This window comes from Aptenodytes forsteri, unplaced genomic scaffold (assembly GCF_000699145.1).
Source record: "Aptenodytes forsteri isolate BGI_AS27 unplaced genomic scaffold, ASM69914v1 Scaffold15, whole genome shotgun sequence".
NCBI lineage: Eukaryota > Metazoa > Chordata > Aves > Sphenisciformes > Spheniscidae > Aptenodytes > Aptenodytes forsteri.
In genome coordinates, this window is record NW_008795129.1 from 11,636,354 (window position 1) to 11,662,728 (window position 26,375).

Sequence of the window (26,375 nt, forward strand, 5' to 3'; positions counted from 1 at the left end):
TCCTGCACCGGGATCAGGGAACTGCCTGTACTCATGCATGTTGTACGTAGGAATCGCAACTGTTTTTCTTTGGTATTAGCTGCAATTTCCCTTTCTTGCTTGGGGAGATTAGTAGAAACACTTTTCTTCCTTCCCCTTCTGGTTTGTTGTTGTGTGGGGTGTGTTTTTTTTTTTTTTTTTTTTTTTTTTTTTTTTTCCTTTTGCTTTGGCTGAAAATTTCACACTGGACTTTAGCAGTTCAAGCGAAGCACAGATTGCATCTATATGGTATTCCATACATCCAGCATTAATCTTCCAAATGAATTATTCCCACCCTAGAGCAGCTCTGGCTTGAAAGGGCATTAGCCAATTTCCCAAGCAAAAGAATAAAAAAATGCCATCTTGTTTTACTCCTATAATGCCTGGATTTTAAAAGGCGTTATTTAAACGACCAGGTTTAAATAAGGCCAGAAGGAGGGGACTGGTGGTGGCTTGAAAAACTCTATTAAAATGTAATAAAAAAAGGTTAAGCATTTGAAGAGCTAAGGAGGAAAATGAAGACTGATCTAAACCAGAAAGAGAACAAGCAGTTTTTCAGATGTAAAGTTTTAAAAGAGTTGCAAGTCTGTAAATGTTAAAATAGAGGTTCAGGATTGTTCTATATGAATCTCTAGGGAGGCCCCCATGTCTGGAAGAACTATTAAAACGCTTCTTACTTTCACCTTTTTTAACATTTCCTGAATACTTTCTCCTCTTCGCAGTCCAGTTGGGGGATCAAGTGTGTCTCACTGCATTTTTTCAGCATTTACGTAGCCACTTTCCCTTCAAAGTTTGAGCATGAAACATAATTTTACTGGGATAAATCTGTCACTTAAGTGAAAGAATAGAGTTGAAAACGTCAAGCTCCTCCCCCTCAAAAAAGGAAAAAAAAAAAAAGGACTCCCCCAAAATGTTATTTAGAAATCCACTTTTAAAGAAAAGAGCCACCCTCCCCAAGCCCTTCCTTCTGCTTTTTTTTATCTCATTTTTGGGGGTGGGCGTGTAAAAGGGGTTGATTTATTTTTGCAGATGACCCCTTTCCCCACGCTGACATTTTTACAGCCGACTTAACATCGAGTCCAGCGTTTTCAGTTATCTGTCTTAATTGTCAATATTTGATTGACTTTTTTTAATTCTAAGGGAAGGTGGGCGGCCGGTGTAGCCTGGCTCGTCCCTCCTAGGCCGTGCCTGCCACCAAGCAAACCGCCGGCGGCTGCAGCCCGGACTAAACCCGGCGAGTGGCCGGAGACGCCGGTGCAATTCCCTGCCCACTTGCTGGTTTCGTCTGCGCCCGGGGTTTTCCGCTGGTCGGGTCTGGGGTTTGCGGGGTTCACAGGTCGCCTGCATGGGTCTAGGGGTGCAGGTCCCCGGGGACAGGTTGTCCCTGTCCTCCGCTGCCGGTGGCTGGTGGGGCCGGAGCGGCGCGCTGGCTGGGCTCGTGCGGGGCGGTGAACCCGGCCGGCGGCTGTAAATCACGGCCACCCTTTGGGAAAAAAAAAAGGCCGAAAGGGAAGTGATGTGCATCTTTAAAGTGGGGTTTTGTGCTCGCTGGGGCCGAGGCCTCCCCCGCTCCCTCCCTTCCTCCTCCCTCCCTCCCTCTCTCCCTCCTGGCTCTTTCTATCTCTCGGAGGGAAAAATCAATTCTCCTCAAACCTTTTACTGCCTCTGAGATCAATTCCCACCCTTTTCCCCAATATAGATAAATAGGGGGTCACTGTCTCAGTGCTTCATTTGCAGAGTACTGTGGCTGGTTTTGGGGGTTGGGGGTGCTGGGCGCGTGCCAGGCTTTGGGTGTTGGTGCTGGGGTGGCACAGCCTGGAGTTGGCTCTTCCCAAATTTCTTGGCTCTAAGTCCAGTCTGTGCCCAGCTAGGGGTGAGGGGCTGTGGGCACGGGGCAGTTTGGGGACGAGAGATGCTGCAGGGTGACGTTGGCAGGAGGGGGTGCAGGGAGGGGGTTGCCTGCATGTGCATTGAGCCTGGCTTGCCTGGCAGCGTCAAATCAGTTGGCCCCAGCAAATTTTGGGATGATCTTTCCATTGCTCAACGCACCTGCTGCCAGCACTGCCCACTCGCTGTCCCCACCCTCAGTGCCATTGACCTCAGCAGTGCCCATGATGCGAGGGATGCAGGACCAGGTCATCGCAGAGACAGAGAGGCAGCAGTTTGCTCCTAGCCTAGAGTGAGATTTAGGCTCACTTTAGCTTGTGCGTGTGCCCACAGCCTCCTTCTGCCATTCAAAGCATCCTCCTGCAAAGCCACCTGCTCCAGAGCCACATCGCTGCCCTTGCTGGGGCTCGCCGGTGGCTGAGCATCCTGGGGTAGAGATGTGCAAGCCGGGGTGAACCACGGTCCTGAGGAACCGAGCAGCCCTTGTGCAGAGGTCGGAGAGGAGAAATAAGGCATCAGGGGGCTTATTCCCATAATAAGGCTAAAGACTTGGAAGCTTTGTGGGCTGCACTCTACCTTGCCAAATTGCGCTTATGGCACTAGAGGCTGATGCTGGGCAAGAGGTGATGGTGGTGAGATGGGACAGTCCCAGTTGGCTTTTCAGTGCCGTGGGGAGATCTTTGGTGCTTGGCACAGCACAACCCTTTTGAGGTGCAAACATCCCCGTCAGGGCTTGCCCTGGGGAGGGGAGTTGGCTCTGGGGACAGCAGCTGCAGGGCCGGGGAGAAGGATGTCCTGTCCCCATCCTCCTCCTTCCCTGGGGATGGATGGGCTTCGGGGCTCAGGTTCCCAGGGTGAAGGCAGGGAGGGAAGGTGACAGGTCTATTTATAGGCGGCCCATCGACCCGGCGATTTGCATAGCTCCTTCGGAAGTCGATCGATGCCTCCATTAAAAAACTGAGACCAAATCAATACGCCCTCTCAACTCGTGCAAAGGTGAAAGGCATTAAAAGGATGGCCGTACCCTTCACGCCTCCCCTGCCAGCTGCAAAGTCACTGCTCCTCCTGCAGCCCTGGCCCAGCAGAGAGACACGGAGCGGTGACTCCTGGGCTGGGGACAGCTGGCAGCATGCCGTGCACTTCCAGAGGGTGCCTGCCTGCTTCCTGCCTGCAGGCTCACCCAGACCTGCCTGGGTTTGCAGGGCAGCTGGCTTGTTCTCCACTGGCCAGTGCGTGCCCTGCTCACTGCCCTGCCTCCCCTCTGTGACACCTCTGTGGCACCCAAACTGCTGAGCCCCACAGAGCCGGGCAAGGCAGAGCTACTCCCCCTCCAGCATGACTCAGGCTGGCGAAGGGAGGTGACCAAGGTCATGCAGGGACACAGTGGCAGGGTAGAGGGGCCGAGGATGGCTCTTAGCCTCGTGCCCTGATTTTAAGGCTGCAGTGCCCAGCATCAGGATGCATTGCTTGTGCCCTGATTTTAAGGCGCTCTCTGGCCCACTCTCCAGAGAGCATGTGCCTGCAGTGCCCAGCATCAGGATGCATTGCTGGGGTCTCCACCCTGTGCCTGCCCCATCCCGGAGCCCCTCTGACCTCCCTCTCTCTTTCCTCCCACTCTTCTCCCTAGCCAAGCTCATCGTGGAGACGGACACCTTTGGGAGCCGCGTGCGCATCAAGGGGGCGGCCACAGGTTTCTACATCTGCATGAACAAGAAGGGGAAGCTGATCGGCAAGGTAGGGTGCTGGGCTCAAGGGCATGGGCATGCCAGGGATGTGCCATGGACACTGAGCGGGGCTTGCCAGGAGAGGAGCTCTTACCCGATACGGAGCCCATCCGTGGAGATGGGGAGGCAAGATGGGGGTCCTGGGGGCTCAGTCAGCGCACCCCTTTGGAGGGCAGGGGGATGAGCCATCCTGCAGCCCAGGCGGCAGGAGGGAAGGGGGGGAGCAAGGGAGGCGGGCGGGTGCTGTGTGGGGCGCATTCCTTGTATCTCCCCAAACAAATAGGCAGATTGCTGGGCTATTCTCCCCGATTACATGGTACAAGTGGCAGGAATGTTAAGATGCTCCGTGGGCCTGGCCCCAAGGCCAGGCCCTGCCGTGCGCCAGTTAGTCACGCTCCCTCCAAGCCTCGACGCTCCCTCCCCGGGGGCGGAGGGGGCCGGAGGTGCAAAATCCCGCTGGGACAGTGATTGTCTGGGAGAATTTTCTGTGGCGGTTCCTTCCCTGGGGCTGGCCGATGTGAGTTCCCTCCCTAGTCCTGCTGCTGCCTGTAATGGGGAGGAGCTCAGCCCCCAGCTGCCCCCATGCTCCCTGTCATCTGCGTCTGTGGACATCATCCCCACGGCCCCTTGATGCCCCTCCTATATTAAACACCCTGGGGGGGGGGATAGGATGGGTGGATGAATTGCCACTGAGATGGAGACTTTGCTTATAGACATGCTGGTGGGGGAATCCAGCCCTGGCATGGATGGGGCCAGGATGGGAGCCGGCAAAAATCTCCCTGTGGGTGCAGTGGAAGTGAAGGCTGGGACAAACCATGTTGGGGCTTGCAGCCCAGTGCTGGCATCACACTGGGGATGTAAGCTGCAATGAGCAGCGTCTGCCTGTGCCACAATGCCTGCTCCCCCCACCTTTTCTAATGAAAAACAGATTTTGGGCAATTCGGACCTGTAGAAGAGCTGGGAAAAGTGAGCCCTTGGCTGCCCATAAGCATCGCAACCCTGCTGCCACCCCAGCCAGTCCAGCTTGGGGTAGGGAGAAGCAGCCTCTGACCAAGCGCCCGTTGCTTAAATCCCCCCTCTGTCCCCTTCTCAGAGCAACGGCAAAGGCAAGGACTGTGTCTTCACGGAGATCGTCCTGGAGAACAACTACACGGCGCTGCAGAATGCCAAGTACGAGGGTTGGTACATGGCCTTCACCCGCAAGGGCCGCCCGCGCAAGGGCTCCAAGACCCGGCAGCATCAACGGGAGGTACACTTCATGAAGAGGCTTCCCAAGGGCCACCAGACCACTGAGCCCCACAGACGCTTTGAGTTCCTCAACTACCCCTTCAACCGGAGAAGTAAAAGGACTAGAAACTCCAACTCCAGGGCGGGCCCTTGACTTGCCTGCCTCTGCCCGCCCCTCTCCTGGAGGACTCTCCTCCGAGCTTGGTGGACTATATGTAGAGACTTTCCCATATGGGTATTAAACAAAAACAAAAAAAAAGGGAGGGGGGAGGATAAAAAAAAAAATACTCATTCTAGTTGTTGATAATTTTGGGGGGTTGGTTTGGTTTTTACAAAAAAAAAAAAAGAAAAAAAGAAGAGAGGCTCTATTTTTGTACTCCAACTTTAAAAGAAATGAAACGTTCAAAGACTGGTGAAGGGGGAAGAGCCCTTCGCTTAGAAATGTTCTAGTCTGTTTTTGGGGTCGCATTTTATTTTGTAATTTTTTTTTTGTAGCTCTAGGGGGAAAGGAGGGGAAAAAAAATCACCATTTAAAACAAACAAGCAAAAAAAAAAAAGGAAATCCAAATCTGGGAGTGATGTGCTACTTAAATGAACTGAATTAACGCTTACCGGAGAAGATGGAGAGGTTGGAAAACAATTAAGGGGAGGGGATTTATTTCAGGTGGTTGGAGGCCTCCCGGGTGGGTTTTGCAGCCTGGGTGATGTCTGGGCACTGCCTGTGGGGGCTGGCTGCGACGCCTGGGGTCAGGACCGCTGGATGCTTTCCTTCCTCAAATGCACCTACTTCTTCAGCTGAGCGAGGGGTTGCTGGAAGCTGCTTGCATCCTTCTGAAAACGCTGCTGGCTTCCCAAATCCCAACTTATTTTTTTTTTCTCAGGAGGAGACAGGGGTGACGGACGCCCCAGAGAAAGTCCTGAACTGACTTGGTACCTCTTACCCACAAGAGCATCTTTGGCATTTGTTTTGTTTTAAACTACTAAGGTGAGGCAGTGGGCGACGGCTGCTGTGGAGCGGGCTGGTAACTGGGTTGTGGGGTTTTTTTTTTTTTCCATGTGGAAAATGTGAACTTCTCGCCAAAAATTGATATTTTTTTCTGTTTATATTTTTTTATCAGATGGAAGTTTTAATCCGTAAAATTAAAAAAGTTTACAAATTACTGTGGAGCCATTTCAGGCTGGTTTTGTCGTAATATTCAGTTTGTGGTTGGCACTTCCATTGTCAGCCGTCTCTTCCAGGCTTGCTCTTTGATGAGAAATACTGCCATCCTTGTCCTCCTAGGAAAGGAGAGGTTTTCTTTCAAAATTTCTGTGTTGACAGAAGCCCAATTTTCTATTTAGGAAAAAAAAAACAAACCCGAAGGAAACATTAAATCTCTTGAGTGAACATCCCCAGCCAGCCCAGCTCTGCACATGCTGCCCTGGGACTGTGACTCTCTCCAAAGGGTTAAAGCAATTGTTCTTCACGGGGAGGGCAAACAAAGACACTGGATAGGAGCCAGAACCAGGGGTGACTTTTCATCCAATCTTTTTTGATTGTTTGTTTTTTCTGTTTCCTTGAGGACTTTTGTTTTGTTTTGGTTGTGTACAAATTGAATATGAAATGATTGAAATATTTATTTAATATGTGCATTAAAAATTTGTATTAGTCTAACTGAGCCTGATGCTTTCCAGGGAGGGGCTGGGGCTGGAGAGGCAGGTTGGAGAGGTGCAGGATGGGGCTGAGGCTGCCGCTTGGCGTGAGCCCCTTCCTGAGGGAGCAGATGTGGGAAGTGGGAGGATGCCCCGAGACATTGGACCCAGATGAGTCTTGTGGAAATGCATGGTTTTCCTTGCAGCAAATTCCAGGTTTAATGGGCAGATGCCACCTCCTTGCCCTTTGGGGGCAGGCCCATTGCAGGCTGGATGGGAGCATAGTGCAGCAGAGCCTTGACCACCGGTTTTAAGCATGGGATGAAGCTTTCCAAGAGAGAAAGCCGGTATCTGCTCCCCTCTGGTCTAGATGAGCTTGGTGTCTGTGCCAAGTTGTTGGGCCCCCTCCTTTGGTGGATACTCAGCCCTGCTGAGGTTCTGGGTCTTGCTCAGAGGGGCTGATGGGGGACTCGGACATGGAGTGGTCTCCTATATGGTCAGATATGGAAGGCTGCAAGAATAATAACGTTGTTAAATATGTTTTTAAAAAAAATAATAATTGCAGAAATGGAGCAGCCTCGCAAGGTGAGAGTCTCACCATCACCAGTGCCAGCCCCACTGGTGCTGCCATCCTTAGGGGGTGCCTGTGGCATCGCTTAGTGCTCAGGGGGTTGCTTGTCTGCAGGGTGCGAGGACAAGCCATCCCCTGGCTGATGCCACAGGCTGGGCTGAGCTGTCAATATGTATCATTAATTTCAAGGAGGGAAGCCTGGGGACCAAGCATTTGGGCATGCTCTTATGTCTGAGTGTCACTGCTGTGTCGCAGAGGTCATGGGTGATGCTTGGGCCATAGGACAGCGCTGTTAAAGGCAGACGGCGTTTGCCTGGCTCTTCCAGGCGGGACCCAAGGACTGCAGAAGCTCAGAAGCCGACAGCGCTGGGGCAAGCCCATGTTGTGGTCTCCAGACTACAGGAACTAAAAGTGAATGGCTCCTGGCCTTTCCCCAGGCAGAGATGGTGTTTGATAGTCCTTAATGGGTGCTTTTCTTTCATTAATTTGTCTAATTGCTTTTCCTAATGGCTTTGTGAACCTGGGTGAATTGGTGCTGGGTTGCTGCTCCAGGTAAGGGTAGCAGAGAGGCAGGACTGGCTCCATGCAGGTCAGCAGAAGTCCCCTCCCTTGTTATCTGTCCCCCAGGGACAGTGGTGGCAGGGAAGGGTGTGGTGTGGGTGCTCGGCCTCCAGTAAGGCTGTTCCCTCATACCTGCCATCCCAGGGTGCAGTCAGGGGCTGGAGCAGGGGACACCCAGCACCCTGGGGGTTTAAGCCGGGGAAGAACACCCCTGTGTCCTTGCCCAGCTTTGTACCACACACCATCCCCAACTCCTGCCATCTGCTCTGCTGCAGCCTGCTTTTGTGAAAGGCACCCAAGCCTGCTCCTGGGAAGGGACCCCCTGCTTTCCCAGCTCACTTGGTCCGTGGTTAATTAGCCCCTTTTCACTGAAGGGCTTTTAGGTGGCCATGCTGCCTAGGACCACTACAACTTGGGGCTTTGTTTATTGCTTGAATTTGTCCAGCTTCAGCTTCCAGCCAGCAAATGTTGTTTTGCCTTTTCTTGGAAGATTAAAGAGCCCACTACTAGTTAGTTAATGAGTAAGTGAATTAATTAATGGTTCCTCATACCCTGTCTCTGCACTGATAACGCTTAGTCCCTGGCATGGCTGGAGCAGCTCACGCTCTTCCCAGTGACCTGGGCCTTGCAGGGTCCTAAGCACGTGGTCCTCCAGGGCTGGTAGCTCCCACCGTCCATGCAGGGAGATGGGGACAGTCCCTGGTGGTACCTGCTGTTCCTCCAGGGATGCAGAAACACTGGCTGCTGGTTGAACGCGCAGGGTCAATCATCAGCCCAGGAATCTGGGACTTTCCCTCCTCCTTCATCATCTGTGGGTGTGGACCAAGCTTGAGAATCACAGCCACCCAAAGGTCCTGGGGACTGCAGGACACTGAGCTGGGGCTGGACCCAGGAGAGCGCTGGGAACAGGAGGCTTTGGAGGGGTGTTCGCTTCCATCAACTCATGCTGTTAGCATGGGTATTTTGGGCAGAAACCCCTGCTCGGAGCTAGCAAAGTCCTTGTGACGGGGATGTGCCTTTCCCTAGCACCACCACTTGCAGCGTCACCCTGCTGTCCCCTTGCTGCCACTGGCTGGCCGGAGGGAGGTGGCAGATGAAGCAGGAGAGGAGCCATACTGCCCTGGCTGCTGGCACAGGGATGACTGCCCTGTCCTGAGCTCCAAGCAGTGGTGCATGTGTGTCCCTGCCCGTACAGGACTTTGCCGCACAATGCCACCTGGACACAGCGACAAGGCTAGAGCTGAGCGACGTTTGGGAGAGTCTGCCTCATGAGACGAGACTGGGAAGCTCAGGTGGTCGAGCCAGCCAACGCAGGGTAAGAAGTAAATGTGGGGTGAACACACCAGGGCAATGCCAGGCAGGGAGAAGAGCTGTTTTCAGGTTAAATGTGGTTATGGCAGATAAACAGCAGGTGGGCAGGAATAAATCAAAGTGGCAAGAAAAGAGGTCTGTGCTGTCTGAGCAGGGGCTGCACCTGGGCTTGATCCACCAAGCCCCAAACCTTTCGGCACATGCTGTCTCCACTCCCATCCCTTCTCTCACTTTACAAACACTGCTGGGCTTCATTGCAGGGCCAACCCATAACAACTTAGCTGTGAGGTCTGCTTGGGGAAGGGTGCCCACCAAGCAGGGTGGGCTGCATGATGCTGTGGCAGGGTTGGGGCTCACCCAGGTTCCTTTGGGCATGCCCTGGCTTGGGAAGAAGGACTGGGGTGTTTGTTTATTGCATCAGGCTCAGCTTTCAAACATCTCCCTGCCATCCCCCTCCCCCTCCTTTAATTAATTCTGGGTAAGAAGTCCTGGCTTTATTGTGCCACCGAGCTGAGGGCTCCCTGTGGGAAAAGTCACACCTTCTGAACAGCTTCTGATACCATGCAAATGAAGGACAAGTCCAGGAAACGCTTTCATCTCGGACCTGTCCAGCCCCCTGCCCATTAATTACACACATTTCATTTGTGTGAGAGCAATTCCTCTCGGGGAGGGGGCGGGGGACAGCCGCGGCTTGTGGATCATCTCAGCCCTGCTCTCTAAAGACCCCTCCTTGGAAGGGGGTTTATAGCCAGAAACGGGGATGCTCAGGGGCTCAGTGGGGGATCCCATATCTCTGCTCTCACACAGCTACTCCAAATCAAACTGTCTCATCAGCAGGCCGCATCAGGTCAGTGGGGAGGGTGCAGCATTGCCCCACGCCCTGCTTGGTGCCAGCAAGCCCCAGCTGTGGACCCAAATGCCGCAGGAGCATCCTGGAGGGAGGTGCAGGACGGAGCAGAAATGAGCTCAGTGCTCTCCCAAGGGAGTGACTCTCCAGGGCCAGGAGCTCATGAGATGGGTAATTTTGGGCAAGGTGACCACAAAATGAGTCCCATGTAGGGAAACATCTTTCCACACTGCTACTGAAATGTATGTGTTGGGGGACTGCGTCACGCTGTGACAGGGCACAAAGCCTTCTCGGCCACATGTGGACCAGGCTGAACTCTCCTGTTGAGCCTTGGTCTCTCTTGTGCTCCTTTCCTTTCTGCACAGCCCCTCTGACCACGGTGTCCCCGGCATGGCTGCAGCTGAAGGCACCTCCAGGCTGGCTCCTGTTTTCCTGGGGGTGATGGGGAGAGTTGGCTCCAGATCCTGGAGAAGGTGCAGAGCGAGGGGATGTGGAGTACAGTGGGTTTTCACAGCCTGTTTCCTGGCCATGATAATAACACTTAGCACTTCTGTAGCACCTGGGATACTCCAAGTACCTACACATCTGCTCCTCATTACCACCCCGCTTCACATTTGCAGTGTCTCTGCCCCCTCCCCATGCATGCCCACAGCAGTAACAGCTCCCCTCTAGAAACGGTGCCACCCTCAAACTTTCCTCCTGGAAATCTCCTTCAGGGCAGGGTCCCAGGGAGCTGCAGCCACATTCTGCTCTGGGGTCAGGGTCGGAGGCTGCCCTCCAGGACTGGGGTAAGCAGATTGGGGTGGCTGCTGTGGCTTTGCTGCAGAAGACCTTTGATAGCCAGGTTTGCTGTTTGCCTTCCTCCTGGAGTGAGGATGTGCAATCTGTGTCCTCTGGTGTTGACAACCCATGGGCCTGGGGACACACGGCAGCTGTGGTTTGGTGCACCAGAGGAGCTCTTGGGAGATGTTGGAGAGAGATTTGGGACTTGGTTAATGGGAACCTGCAGCCTTTTGGGGTCAAAGTCAGCATGAAACTGATGCTGGGCTCTAGCAAAGCAGCTCGTCCACCCACTGGCCCTCTGCCACGTCAGCCAGAGGATGAGAGAGGGCTCATGTGTGGATGGGTTGAAGATTACAGCCATTACTCCAGATTACCTGATTAATGGCCCAGGCTACTCTGTAATGAAACACGCTTTAGATGTGCTGTACTGGGAGCCGAGGGGATGCTCTTGGGCTTCATGTGACTTACAGCATCTCTCCTATGTTCATAGTAGCTGTAGCAGCAGAAGGTCCCTCCAGGCTGTCAGATGTTTCATAGAATCATTAAGTTTGGAAAAGACCTCTGAGATTGTCGAGTCCAACCGTCAGCCCAAAACCACCATGCCCACTAAACCACATCCCTAAGCGCCTCATCTACATGTCTTTTAAATACTTCCAGGGATGGGGACTCAACCACTTCCCTGGGCAGCCTGTTCCAATGTTTAACCACTCTTTCAGTAAAAAGTCAGCATGAAACTGATGCTGGGCTCTAGCAAAGCAGCTCGTCCACCCACTGGCCCTCTGCCACGTCAGCCAGAGGATGAGAGAGGGCTCATGTGTGGATGGGTTGAAGATTACAGCCATTACTCCAGATTACCTGATTAATGGCCCAGGCTACTCTGTAATGAAACACGCTTTAGATGTGCTGTACTGGGAGCCGAGGGGATGCTCTTGGGCTTCATGTGACTTACAGCATCTCTCCTATGTTCATAGTAGCTGTAGCAGCAGAAGGTCCCTCCAGGCTGTCAGATGTTTCATAGAATCATTAAGTTTGGAAAAGACCTCTGAGATTGTCGAGTCTAACCGTCAGCCCAACACCACCATGCCCCACTAACCACATCCTTAAGCGCCTCATCTACACATCTCAACCACTTCCCTGGGCAGCCTGTTCCAATGGTTAACCACTCTTTCAGTAAAGAAATTTTTGTGAACACACCAGGGCAATGCCAGGCAGGGAGAAGAGCTGTTTTCAGGTTAAATGTGGTTATGGCAGATAAACAGTAGATGGGCAGGAGTTGGGAAGAACCACTCCAGCCATGCCCAGGTATTGCCACTTTGCTAAGCTTGTGCTGTTGATTGTTGTGAATGATGTGATGCTGAGGGCTGCCAGAGCCTCCCAGTTGGGTGGATACCTGATCTGTGCCCCTGTTCCTGTTCAAGTCCTCTGTTCAGCCATGGATTAACCCCTTTCAGCCATGATCATGGCGCTGCAAAGAGTCCTCGCTTCCTGGGCTGGCCTCTCCTGCCAACATGTCTAATAGTCTTTTTAATTTTTTTTTTTCCCCCTCTTAAAGCTTTTATAGCAGAAGGAGAAGGAAAGACTCAGCTTCACTCTTGCTGTGATTATTTTGCCAACTTTTTCTGCTGTAGTAGTACATCTTGGTGGCTGGAGTCTCCTCTTTTATGAGTTGCTCACAGAGTAAATGGCAGCCCTTGTCCCAAAGATATGCTGTTTTGTATGGTGGGCTGTAGCAGGTGGCATAAGCTGGCGAGACAGACCTAACCATAGGTCTAGTTGCTACCCCAGCAAAAGGGAGTCCTGGGAAGGATTTGAAGGAGGGCTGGAAGGTGTCCCTGTGGAAGTTCATAGCAAACATGAGAAAAACTCCAATCACAACATCCAAAAAAAGCTGCTGGAGTAGCTGAAGTGCAGGATGATGAGACCGAGGCTGTACATGGATAGGAAAATTTTGGCTGCTGAGATGTGAAATGGGACCTTGCGTGCTGGCTGTACTTGCGTGCTCAGGCCCCAGGATGTGGCTGCTCTCCCCATCGCCCCGTGAGAAGCAGATGCTCAGCTGGGAGCCAGCCCTTTGGTAATGGCCTGCGAATTTCCCTCGGCTCCGTTAATTGCCACCTGGCTGCTAGTTACAGCTCCGAGTCAATTGCTGGGAGTGTTGGTCCCTGCAAAACAACCCCTTGAAATCAGTTGTTAGCCCAATTAACAACCAGTTTGGCTTCGGTTCAGGCTGTTAACCATCAAACAGCTAACTGCTGGTAATGATTGATTTCTCAGCAGTTGGGGCTGCAGTGGAGGAGCCAACCTGTTTCACAAAATGCCATTAAAGCCAAGACTTTGTGAACGCATCTGGCTCAGACAAACATTCAAGCTGTCCCACACCAGTAGAGCAGGCAAGGTGATGGCCAGGATTTCTATCCATTTTGATTAAAGCACGGGTCATTGGGGTGTGTTAGGATGAAGTGGCAGCCAACGGGCCAGTGCTGCCACCGCACCATGCTCCAGGTAGGCAGCCACCGTTGTTTGTAGGGCAACCACACATACCCATGGAGCATCACAGTGTTCAAAGCCCCCATGGATGGGAACTGCTCGGTGTCCAGCTCTCTTCCACAGTTGCTGTTCCAGCCAGTGAACCTGCAAAGATTAGTTTGTCCCATTTAGATGTTTGTGTCTCTCTCCAAATCACCTGGGCCATTTCAATCTGCACAACCAGCCAGGGGCTTGTATGGGGAGAGTGATTCCCATCAGCATACGCAAGCCTGGGGATGCCTCCAGAGCAGCCTGGGATGCTGTCCTGTGTCTGCTGGTGGGTGATGCAGACTCATCTGCAGATGTGGGTGTCTCTATGAAAGCCGTAAAATACTCTTTGAGTCCCAGGTAAGGCTGACAGCCTGGGGTTCAGGCAGGGTTTTGTTTAAGATTGCTGGTCAGGTCTTCATCCATTTCCCTCCTCTGTTTCAGGCCCTGTTCCTCCACTGTGCACTGGTGGGTTGGTTCAAACACATTGCTGGTGCTACATCAAGGGCTTTTTTCCCTGGGATATTTTCTCCCTGATCAAAGTGGTCAACTCAAGCTGTAGCATGTACGGGGAGGAGGGAGACAGCCACCTGTTAGGGAAAGACTTTGAAAATGCAGAGGACGTGCTGCAGAGGCTGACCTTGTGAAATGCACACTCTGACAGCGCCGGGTAGCAAAGCAGCGCAGGGCAAGGAGTGAGTGCCTTGGCGTGCAATGCCACAGTGGTCCTGCATTTGAGGGCACTCGGGGACCTCTGGTCCTGCCAGGGCCTTGGCACTGCAGCCTGAGCTCTGTTTCTGAAGCTGGGTCCTGGCGACTTTCAGCAGCACACGGACACCCGAGACCCGTGTAGATGTTTCAAAGATCTTCCCACAAGGTTCCTCCAAGTGCAGATCTGGTTCCCCCCAGTGCCGTGCTTTTACTGTCCTTTCATGGGAGGTACGGTCATCCCAGTTTCCCAAGCAGTACATGCGCCAGCATGGCACGTTTTCTGTAATTAGCTGTGTTAGGTATTCCTTGTGCAAGCAGGACAAAGTTGCTTATTTTATCATATACCTACTAAAAGTAGCTCTGCTCTCTCCCATGCTGGGATTACCTTGCCACCCTTACTGAGGAGGCTGGGGAGGCCAGGTTGTGGCTGGGACTCCCCCTGTGCTGGGCAATGCATGTGCAGTGAGCTCCTGCATCCTGGGGGTCGGTCAGGATTTCTCCCTCCAGTCCGTACAAGGAGAATCTGATTCTCACAAAGGGAAAAATGAGAAGTTTGAGGTAAGCAGGAGACCTGACAACCCAGCTTTCCTGCTCCTTGGGTCTGTGAGCAAATGTTTTATTTGCAGCTTGTGTATTTAACTGGGCTGAATACAGCAATCCTGGTCTGTGCATCTTCTGAGTGTCTCATTCCCCCTCAGCTGTTGCTAAATGCATCCTTCCAGGAGGTGGTGACGGGTGCCTCTCACCTGCCGGAGCCGGGTGAGCGCTGGCTGCTCAGACTTTTTCTGTATAACAGAGAAGGTCAGTTATAAACAGAAACGGTTGGTTTTTCTTGGGGGCTTTTTTTAGACATCAAAAATGCTCCATCATCATCAGGCTGGCTTAGCTTTCAGCAGCCAACGCAAACGGAGCCAAACCCTCAGCAGAGAATTCAGCAAGAGAAGCGGCATAGACTTTCCAGGGCTATATTGCCAAAGTCTTGCATCCTCATCCCTCCTTTTACCTTGTGCGGCAGCAGCCGATGCTGTTCTGGGCTCTGCGCAGACACCGGGTGAGCCCTGAGGAGCTGCCAGCTGGAGCTGAAAGCAAGTGGCATAGCTCCATTTTAGAGAAGGAGTGGGGGTAATCAGTGCACAGAAAGATTAAGATCTGAAAGAAATCCTGGCAGAGCCACGAATCAGCTGAATCAATCTGCAAGATTTCTGCAAGAAAAGGTATGGAAGTGGCCCAATGGGGGAAGCAATGTATATATGCAATAATCTGAGCTATAAATGGAGTACAAAACCACAAAACTGATCTTTTTCTAAACCTCACGTCTGATTCCCCAGCTTTGACTGAAGGTTGGACTCTGTCCTGTATCCCGACTGGAAGGAACCTGCTTTTGTACATGAGCAGATTTCAAGGTCGTGGGGATTACTCTGAATGTCCGTCCCAGTCTTCTGCAATACTCAGATGAGAGGATCCTGCTCAGTGCCTTCTGAGTGAAAGCCATAGTCCTTGTTTAAGGAAAAGGAAGGAAGGATATCCCACGGGGACTGCCTATTTCAGTATCATTTGGTATTTTTGGTTCAAAGTTGCCTAATTTCAACTCACGACACTTGATCTTGCACTCTTCTTCTGGCTTACAGTGCCACCCAACCTGACCAAGCTTCTGCAGGCACTGCAAGTGGGTTTTCCAGGTCTCTCCAAGCTCTTGTAGGGATTTTTTAAGCTGATTCCCATCTGTCAACATCTCTTGTGCAGTGCAGCCAAATGTTTTGGCCGCAGCATCTGGCAGTAAAGTCCATTGTTGGCTTGCTTGTGTCCAGGATCTTGAAAGGAGAAATGATGCAGTGACCACCCACTGGAGTGATGTCTCTCTGCTCGAGGATGGTGTTTTCCAAGAGGTTCTTTCAGGGACTTGCAGAGCTATTGAAGCTGACTGTGGAGCTGTAACCCTCATTCAGTTGAGACCATTGTAACTCCAGTCTGTTTTGAAGAAGAGAGGCATGGATGATCCCCGTAGGAGGTGCAGCTAAGGCATGGTTACAGACTCCTGTCCCTTGTTTCCTGCTGCAAAGGCTACAGCACATCTCTAAAACAAAGATAGCATTTATTTTATAATGAATCCTGAAATCCCGAGTCTCACACTTGCCCAAGAGTGCTCCATCTCTGGTCATTCGAATATTCAGTTGGTGAAGTCTGAGCTATTTTTGCTCTCAGTTGTGATGGGTAAAGCCACAGTCATTCCTCCGACTTCACTAGAATCACTCTGCATTAGTTCAGATGTGAGTAGAGGTTGGTTCAACCTAATTATCCTCGATGCCCATATCTGCAATTCTCCTACACTAAGCCAGCACAGCGACAGCAGTGAGTGTGGAGGTTTTCATATGCCCAAAGATTTTGGCAGAATCTGTGTTTCAAGAGCTGGTCACTGTCCCCAGATGCTGTCCCAGAGCACTTGCTGAGGTGTGACCTAAAGATGGAGGGGGCACGACTGGGCAGGGAGAGGAAAGGTGCTGTGGAAACTGCAAATTCCCAAGGGCATGGCTGCGGCTTGTGGCAGTATGTACAGCACCTGGTACACTGACCCAAATCCCACCACTGTCACGACCTGGTTAATCATAAGAAAAGTTCTTTCCTACTAATTGCTGCTGGCTGGTAAAGGGGCATCCCCAGCCCCTAGAGGACTGGGGGGACCCGGCAGGGAGAGCAGTGGTTGCTGACACACGCTGAGCCCTCGCAGCCTCCATCATGGGGCCCGGAGAAGTGTCCGCACTTCACTCCCTCTCAGAGCGATCATTGCGAGGAGCCGAGGGTTTCACCACCTCCCCCTGCAGAGCCATGGGTTCGCCGTGCACTTGACACCGGCGCAGGGGGATGACTTGTGCTTGACGACTATCTCCACCGCAGCAGCTGCCTGTCCTCCACCAATGCTTCCCTCTGACCGCCTTGCAAGGAGGAGATGTACCGTTCCCTGCGCAAGGCTGAACACCAGGGTGGTGTGGTGTGACGTGGAGGTGGCCTCCCCATGGGCCATGCTGCCAGCTGATGCGGTGGGATGTGGCAGCCCGCAGGACATCACGGTCCCAGGCACTCCAGTCCCCAGCCAGGGCTCCCCAAATCAAGTCTGGGGCTCCCTGGGGGAGCCAGCATGCCTTAAGCATCAATGAAGATGAGAAACTTCCCTACAGGGAAGAGAAAATCACAGCTGAGATTTCTGCCCTGAGGGTGAGGCTCTGTAAGCTGGGATTTTGGACAAACTCTCAGCACTGTGACGTGGGATCACATTACATGTGGTGAGGATGGGGCATTTCTTTTGTATGTGCTACCTACGGTGTGGAAGGCTCTCCTGGTGATGGTGAGCAAAGGGACAAACAGCGGAGGGGACAAAGCAGGCAGGAGCACAGGTAAGTCCCAGCTGGAAAGGCAGAAGAAGGCAGAGGAGCCCTCTCTGCTGGGCAGCCAGGCTCGCCAGCAGAGAGAGGAGGAGGGGGCTGTGGGTCCCACCCCTGTGCTCCCTAAAGTACATTTCCTGGGAATGAATGTCTGTGGGGAGGAGAGGGAAGCCAGAGCCAAACAGTCAGTGAAGCACATGGGCTTTTAGTCCTCCTGTCACCTTGAGGGCACCCAGAGGTGACAAAAGTGCAGCCTCTGCTATTGAGACCAAGTGAGCCCCTAATAAGCTGCTTCAGGGGACCCTTGCTTAGAGAAATGCCAGTGAGGCAAAACCCCAGTGACACAGGCAGCTATTTCATGGCTAGTTTGCTGGGTAGCACCCACTGCTCACGGCTCCTCTGCTGCCTGCTCCACTCCCGAGCTGGGCGCACCCCACGGTGACCTGGGCTGACCTGGCTGTACCCTGTCCTGATGCATTGGTCCAGAGCAGCTCCACTGACTTCTTGGGGGAGATGTTGGACACTGAGATCAGACTCTGCTCTGCCGTCTGGGCAGCATCACAGGTACTGTGCACCGAAACCATCGGTACTTATGGGTCTGGCCTTCTCGGTTGCAGTTCGTGCAGGAAAGCTCTGAGTGTGCTGACTTATTCCCAAGTGTGCTCCCTTGCTGGTTTTTGTGCATGGCATACAACTGCCGTTGCTGTTACCTGAAGCAGGTTTGGAGCTGTTATTTGAAGGAGGCCACCTGGTAAGCGGCCACAATACAAAAAGCCACAAGCAGCCCAAAGAGCTGTCAGCCAGGCAAAAGGTAGGGCGGGTGCTGGTGGAGCATGAAGAGCTCGGGATGGGGAAGAGGAGAGTTGTCAACATAGTACAGAGCCCTCATCCCCAGAAACCTTCCTGTGTTGCTGCTTGCTCTGATATAACCTATAGCTGGTCCCTATGGAGGTAGGAACTCTGAAGCTGTTTGCTGCTATGTTGTTTCAGGGACACACATTGTGGGGAAGCAAATCTTTCCCCATCAAATCAGTGAACCTATACCTCTGCCAACAGCCTACATGGAGAAGGCTCAGCCCTAGACAAGACCGGACGCAGCAGGGTGAACGTCAGGATGCTGCAGGAGAGTACTGTGGACTTAAGCTGCAAGCTGGGTGCCCAAATCACTGGTGAGAGCTGTCATTGCTGTCATGGAAGGCAACAAGTCTCCTTGAGTTATTTGGCCTGTATTGAGCCGCTAGGGAAATGTCTGACCTTCTTTGAAACTAGAGCATCCAGACCAGCCTGCTTACCCTCAGCAGTGATCTCTGGGCAGGAAACACAAACGTGAGCGATGAAGGCAGCAGCTTTGCTGAGTAAATGCATTTAATTCAATCTACACTGCAGTTTTTGTTGGAATAAACGTTGATGCAGTAACATTCTGCGCAGTAACTAGGGGTGGATTAAAGGTCATAGAGATAATGTAGCATGCTGAATTCATAAGCAGTAGATGGGAAGAGTCCTAGACCCACTGGGAAAGTCTCCCTGAAGTGTTTTCTCTGCAGCTTTGTCCGTTCTACTCAAGGACTGGGTTTGCTTCTCTTTCCTAGCAGGTTTTACTCTTGCCTGGACCTTTTTCCTGAGATTTAACCCACATTCCCCTTTTCTTGATTTATCCTAGCAGCCCCAGTTAATACACTTCTTTGCCATGCTAGCTGATTTTGCTCAGGGATGTTACACCTCTGCACGCTGGGAATGCTTGGCTAGCAGGTCTGCACCTGAATCTTTCCCCCATGCTTTAAATCATGGGGTGGCAGCGTAGCATGGTGTGGGTGGAGCAGGGAAATGCCTTCTACTTGTGATGCAGAGACAGCCCCACAAGAGTGCACACAACAGGGTCTTGCTGCAGAGCACACTCCTGGGCGAGGGGAGGAGAGGGTTTCCCCAATCTGCTGCAACTTTTGTGGTCATCTGAGGTTGATGCAAAAAGTCTCCTGTGGTGGAGAGCAGATCTGTGGCAGAGGCATTTTAAAGGACTGTTCTCAGAGGGGTTAAATCCAGCAGTGTAGTGTGGGAATATGCGTCTCAATGGGCAGAGGAGAGGGCCACAGACTTCAGCTCGTCACATGGAACAACTGGTCGACCACCTGAGCTCCTCCTGCCCGCTGCCTAAGACGGAGTTGGTACCAAATCACTTCACAGGTCACTGGAAGTTTAATGCAAGTTTCCCAGAGGTTTTGGAGCATGCAGTGAAGGATGCTGCAGTGCAAAGCATTGCTGTTTATTCCACCGTTATCACCCAGTGGAGAAAAATGCAGGGTTCATCATGACATCTACTGAAATGTCACGGGGAAGAAAAGCCAAAAGCCCAGCAGTGAAGTAACCCTGTCCTGCAGACAGACCCCCCCCAGTATTTTGTGCTCTGTCCCAGCAGAGGGAGCCCGAGTTTATTAACAAATCCGATCCCGGAGATAGCCACTATCAAGGTGGTACCAAAGCCCGGGCAGGATGCTTGCCGGTGGTTGAAGGCTGCAGAAGGTGGAGGGGGTCTAGCGGTGATGCTGAAGGCAAGGCTGTGTTTCCAACCAGAGAAGCAAGCTAACGGTTTGCCAGGAGGCCCTGCAAGTAACTCTACTCCTGGGACACTGCAACCATGTCAAGAGATGGATGGCCTGCAAGAGCCAGTGGACATGCTCATTGCATGGGGAAAAAATTTTGCACTGAAAGATGCAGCAGAGCCGTGCTAAGATAGACAAACTGAGTTTAATTCACTTCAGAGACTTCCCCAAGGAACAGTCAGTGACCTGTGTACCTGCATTTGTACTGGGCTGGCCAGTTTTGATCCTGTCATCTAGACAGTTCTCCCAATAGCGTTCAAAACCATCGATCACTGTGGTGCCAAATCCATAGCTGTTTGCCATCTCACGCCTCAGTCTGATCCCATTCTGGCTGCATAGCAATGCTCTATAACCACTGCACGCACAGGGCTGTGGGCATGATCCACAGCTCCTTAAACCTAATGGGAGCTTTTGCACTGATTGCCCTGGGTTTTGGAGGGTCTGTGTTAGTGCACAGAGGGCTCTGTTCAAGGAAGCAGGAGCAGTTTTAGTGAATAGCCTTCTTGGAGCTCGTGGGAATGCCCTAAGTTTTCTCTGCTGCTAATGTGAGATGAAATGTCTCCTAGGGAGACAGATGAGTCTCGGCTGTGTGTTCTTTCTTACAGCCAGTAGTCGTGCTGATGCCATGGATGCACACATGGATACGAGATTATTTGGGAGAGGGAAGGTTGTGGGATTGGGATGCAGGAGGGTCACAGATCATTTTAGGCCAAATCCAAAGACCATTTAAATCAATGCAAAGCCCCTCGTTAGCCTGAGCGAGCACAGAGACACTTGTTTTAGAAGCCGAGTAAGAAACTGGGACATTTCGGGGCACAGGGATAGGAAGGCAAATGACTCAGGCTGCACTGCAGAATGCAGCAGATGGATATTTTCCAAGGCAACTTTTGAAAGGAAGGTTAAATTTCTCCAAGATAAGGAGAGCTCCAGCGAGCTGGAATGCATCCCGACACCCCCTCCCCAGCTCATCCTATGATAACAGCTGTTGTGTTGGAAACCTAATGCTGATGAAAGAGTTAAAGGCTGGTTGATGGGCAATATCGGTGACACACCTCTGAATTGAGCATACTCCTGGAGTGAGACTGCGGACTGGTGTTACTCAATGAATAGAGGCCACTCCAAGGGAGTTTTTCCTTGAATAGAATGGGGTCAGGGAGCCGCTTTGGGGAACAATGGTTGCCACCGGCTAGCTGAATTTCTTACAATCACACACCATACCCCCTGATCAAATAGCTCCTTTGTCAGTCTGATATAAAAACATGTCATACAATGATGATCTGGAAGAATGACAAGAGCTGGCCTTTCAAAGAGATCAGAAGGGCTTGTTTCGCACAAAAAGAGCCCCCATCAGAGTCAAGACAGAAAAAAAATGGAGAATAAAAGGGGGTGAATGGAAACAAACAGCAATAACAACAACAACAGAAAAGAGGGCAAGTTGGAAACTTGGGTCTGGCTTGTTTCACAGCATCCCATGGCTGCAGCAGCGCAGCACGGTCGAGTTGAATCTCTTTCGGTATGGACGTGGTTGTAAGATTGCGCTGCCATTGGGTTCCCATTGTCATTCTGCACTGGGACAGAAGAAATTGCTGGATGGGAAAAGGTCACTTGGCCCAACGAATCATCTCCCCCCCCCCGAAAGTGTCTCAACACCATCTCTCTGCTTTCTCACTGTAGTTCTCTCCTCTGCCTTTCTAATACAATGTTCGTCTGCTGCCTTTATGCTCCTGTACAAAGTTCAGATTGCTCAGAATGCTATTCTTGTCCATCTGTTCGTATGAGCGGGAAAATGTCTTTATTCTCCCCCATTCCCTTGTTAACTTTCATATTTTTTGTTTCTTGGAGTGTGTACACTCTTTTCAACCCTCTTCCCAGGATTTTCAGGGACATAATTGAGAGTCTGGATGGAGAGAAAGAGTTTTTCCCCAAGAAATGTTTTAAGATGTGCAGGGAAGTGGATCCCTCTTGGCTGCTTCCAGGGGAACTGCATTCCTACAGTATCTACCGCAGGAGTCCCAAGAGATGGCATTTACACACAATCATGACAATTATTTGCAAGCTAGAAAAGTTCAGCAGTCCTGGAAGTGAGCAACTAGAGCTGCCAGGCAGTTTCAGCACCTACAAGTGTTTGAAAAAGCTTATATTCAGATTTTAATCTTGTATTATATAAAATGAGGAGTCAGAACAGTCAGAAGAAATCATAGCATGTAAGAGACGGAGCTCTTGGGAAACCGCTCCTGAAAATATGTTCACAACAGTGACAATACACTGAAGCTTTGCCCCATGTTTAAGTTTTTTTACTTTTTTTCTTTTTATCACAATGTTGTTTTTCTCAAAAAAAAAAAAGGGGAAAGAAAAAAACCAGTGCTAAAGTTTCTAGGAGACCGTTATGTTTGTATGATTAAGCACGCTAATTAGGAGGTACCTCACAGTAGAGATAACTAACTCTAACCACTTTCATTTATGCTCTAAGACAAATATCTATTATCATCTAGGATTTCCTCATTGCACAATATTTTATTTGTCCTTTTCTGCAGTTTTGTAGAGAATCTGTTATACTGCATGTTACTCGGCATATATTCATTTATAGGAAAAATACTTGGTAAACTGTATTTACACAATACACTGTTTATTAAATAAAGAGAATATTTATAAACACACACATAACACTGATGTATAAACCAAATGAAATTCTTGCTGACCTGAATGGCTGAGCTCTTCAATTCCTTTACCTAAAAGTCTGTGTTGCACAAAATTAGGGTCATAATTAATCACCTCTTCTCCTGAAACACAGCTCTGAAAAGCTGTGCAGCTGGCTGAAAATAATTAGGCCACATTCTGAGTGCGGCCAAAATAAAGATACTTAGAAGATACTGGTTACAAATCTCTGGTAGTTCAAGTTGCAAGGCAATTACGAGATACTACCAGTGTATTTGAGGTGGTAGAGGAGAAACAGCCCACGCTGATTGTGAAATGATTTGGAATTGTAGTATTAAAGCTCCTATCACAGCAAAGTAGTACAAAAGGCAGGCGAGTCACAGCACATGTAGTGTTAAGAGTCAGAAGCTAGACACTGAAAACAGTATTTAGGCACCTAAATAAAATGACATTTCCAGTGATGTTGAGCACCCAACAGCTCTGCTTGACTTTCACAGATACTCAGCAGGCAGCAACAAGACAGACAACCGGCTTTGAGTTTGTCAATCTGGAAGGCAGGTTTTAGTGCAATGGCTTGTATTTAGGATTGCTCCAGCCTCCAGCTGGAAACTGCAGGTAGCACAGAAGGTGACAATTCAGTTATTAAATGGGATGTACCCCCCCGGGACCGGGTGATGGATGACGTGACTCTAACTGAACGCCTTGTAAGCGGTGAGTGGGTTTCTGCAGTGCTAGTTTTGATCTAGCTATTGTTAAAGCATATCAAGACCTCGCCATTTTGTGGTCAACTGGGGCTACATGAGAAGAAGCTCTTGGCATGACATTTTTTTCTGGCTGGACTTTGCAAGTCTAGTTTGACTGGGAGAGTGTTGATGTTTTTTAGGGCAAGCTATAAAATCCCCCCTGGGGCTCAGGCCTGCTGGGTGGTGGTGATAACCTGCAACTTCGCAACACCTTTATTCTTCTTGCTTAAACTGTTTTGCAATGGTGGTGTTTGGCTTTCATTGGACATTTCTGTTTTGTGGTTAGTCTTGGTTGCTGGGTTTTCTTTATTACGGAAGTTCTGGATAGGCCAGGTGGATAATTTTTGTGTTGTCCTTGGGTGATACCCTGTTTCGATGCAAAGCAGCATAATTCTGTTAAGTGCAGTGAAACTGTTGTTTACAGCAACCTCACATTGGCCCCGAGACGCTGGATAACTCAGGGAAAGAAAAAAGTATGTTAAGGGAACACTAACTGCGTAATTAACTATTCCAAAGATTGGAAGGCATAAAAGTCAGGTTGCACGCACATCTTAATTCTGTCCCTTTGTCAACAGGTGGTACGATCAAAATTTAAGTGACACTTCTGCCTTCTTCAGGCTGCTGGCTCTGCTGTGCTGAATCTCGCCTGTTCAAATTTCCAGTGAACCTTCTTGCATTCTCCTCTGGTTCTTACCCTGCAGTTATAACCTCGGTATTGGGAGCAAGCCTGGAAAATTTCAGAATGAAAACTGAAACCTTCCAAAAGGTAGGAGCAAATAAAAAACAGAGGATATTAATATAGCAACAGCTGGACTTCAGCTTTAATAATGTCTTTTTTTTAGAGCACGTAGCAATTCAGATCAGATACAGGTATTTCTGCGCACTTCTGTTAAATCAGGCCTCTTGCCAGTAACACAATGAGAGGCTGTTACACTATATTAAAATATTAATTACCAAGCCCCTTTCTTTTGACGGTTCTACTAAAGATACTTCAAATGGATATGTGAGAATTGATCAAAGATTCTGCAGGTTGTTGCCACTGCTCACTGGGCATTTCAAACCAAAGAAGAACCTGACTCCCATGAAAAAGATACTGTGTTTTTACAAGCAATAAAAAAACACTGGTCACTTGATTGCTATGGGGATGGATATAACTAAACTGGGCTTTCTTAAGGCAGAGAGCACGATCTAAGAGAAACAAAAAAAGACATGGGAGAGGGAGGGAAAGAGCGAGCGAGAGAGAGCTGAATTGATTTCAGTCTGTTCAGGTCTATCTGGAAAACACAATGCAGTGAAACGGTCCCTTAGTCGGCAAGCTTCTTTTCCTAGGTTTTTCCCATGGTTTGAAGTGGAGAGGGAGGGATGGTATTAGAAAAAATGTGTGTGTGAGAGAGAGAGAAGGCTGTAGGAAACGCGGAGAGATGAGAGACATCATTTGGAAGGGTGCAAAATAGTCCATTCCTTCTGGGGAGTGGAAAACTTTGATGTCCGTGTCTCTGGTTTTAAAGTGGCAGTGTCAGGTTCAGGCTGAAAGGCCCTGGTATTCGAATCTTTGTCTGTGCTTGTGCTCGGGACTTTGCCTGTGCACACACCTGCTCATCCAAACACCTGCTAGGGCACCCACGCAGCAAATGGGCCTTGCACTTCAGAGCAGGCAACAGAAAATAAGCAAGTAGATGGCTTCGCTGATTCCTTGTACAGAGGTTCATGCTGAAAAAAAAGCACATTCGTATGTTTGTGTGCATTGAAAGAGAGATAAGCAACAGGAAAAAGTGCTGTGGGCTTTACCCCTTTTAAAAAGCTCTTCTCTTCCTGGCAGTTACAAGGCTCAGAGTGTGTGACAAGGCTCACAACATCTAAACAGGCGAAGCAGCACAGTTACAGGTAAGGAGGATAATCTATGAGAAGCATTGTGATTTGTCAGTCATCACATACTAGTAAATTCAGTTTCAAGAGTCACAACTGACGCCTGTAAGTCGGAAGCCCTTTCTCCTCTGCAGGGCCATGGGCATCTTGCGCAGCCTGGCTGTTTCGTCCTTTGAGATGCATTTCAATGTAATGCTACTAATAATTCAGACACACTAACAATTATAAGTCCACTGCAAGCCTGCAGGAAAAGAGAAAGAATAGGACCAAATTTATCACTCGTGGCACTCAAGTGAATTCTAGTAAGAGTCGATCCAGAGTGCAAGTGGCTCTTTCTCCTCTCCTCCCTTCTGAGAGCAGAAAGCTTTGCACTCATGGTGGAGCTGCGAGGGCTCGTGCTCTGCTGGGTAGCAAGCTAATCTCACTGGAATCTGCACCCAAAAATTGCACCAGGCACTGACAGGCTGCAAAAGCAGAAATGGTATTTGAGAATTATGCAGAGTTTCAGATCAAGCCAACAACAGATGTAAATGTTACTGTGATGGTCTTCGACTGTGAGGTCTCAGTTTCTAGCAAGAATAGAAGCATATGTGCATGGAGTGGCTTGTGGGTCCTGATGGGAGACAGACAATGGATCAATTTATGTTCAATTGACAGACCTCCTTTACTGGAGGGGGAGATTTTGACTTGAATCCCTGGAATGTCGGCATTTTCCTTCCCAATACTCATTTTCAGTTTAAATAGAGTGAAAGGCCTATTTTCATGGCAGGTGGGCTAGAGAAGGGAGGTTTTAATGACTCTTTATTCTTGGATTTATAATCTGACACGCTGTACGCACATGTGTTTGTCACAAAACTGTGTGAGGTGCCCACCACCCATCCACGCATTGTCCAGCAGATGTTAAAGCCATCAAGTGTGTTTGCTTCCAGTTCCAAAGGAAAACATTCTCTATTTTGGGACGTGGGATTTTTTTTTAAACTGATCTAAACAAACAAACAAAAATAGTCTTGGAGAGGTAGGGCTTACATGATCATAAGAAACCTGTGTAAATGAGGATCTAAGGCCTGTTCCCTGACCCATAAACTGGGTTAGTAATTAGTTGTTCCTACAGTTTGTTGTTCTCGTCACAAAACCTGAGGTTAGGCTGAGGACTATTTAAAAATCACGTGCATTAGCAACATGGGATATCTAAACATACAGTTACTGCAGTGACAGAGCATTTGTGGCTCCTTATGGTAATATCTGAGAGCCTGCAGTCACAGCAGAGGTCGTTGAATGTGAGGTACTGTAGCAGCATAGAAAGCACAGTGCTTTCCCCAAGGGGTTTACAGCTGAAGGCCTCAAACCTACA

General features: G+C 50.2%; 2 protein-coding genes across 2 annotated transcripts in view; both read left to right on the forward strand.

The window, feature by feature from the left end:
• The window catches only part of FGF8 (fibroblast growth factor 8), a 24,882-nt gene extending 19,872 nt beyond the window's left edge, over positions 1 to 5,010 (forward strand). The window contains exons 3-4 of the mRNA XM_009278062.1: positions 3,533 to 3,639; positions 4,723 to 5,010. Coding sequence (XP_009276337.1) covers positions 3,533 to 3,639; positions 4,723 to 5,010 — 395 coding nt within the window. The remainder of the gene's footprint in view (positions 1 to 3,532; positions 3,640 to 4,722) is intronic.
• Positions 5,011 to 8,888: 3,878 nt separating this feature from the next.
• FBXW4 (F-box and WD repeat domain containing 4) overlaps positions 8,889 to 26,375 on the forward strand; it is a 90,289-nt gene continuing 72,802 nt past the window's right edge. The window contains exon 1 of the mRNA XM_009278063.1: positions 8,889 to 8,935. Coding sequence (XP_009276338.1) covers positions 8,889 to 8,935 — 47 coding nt within the window. The remainder of the gene's footprint in view (positions 8,936 to 26,375) is intronic.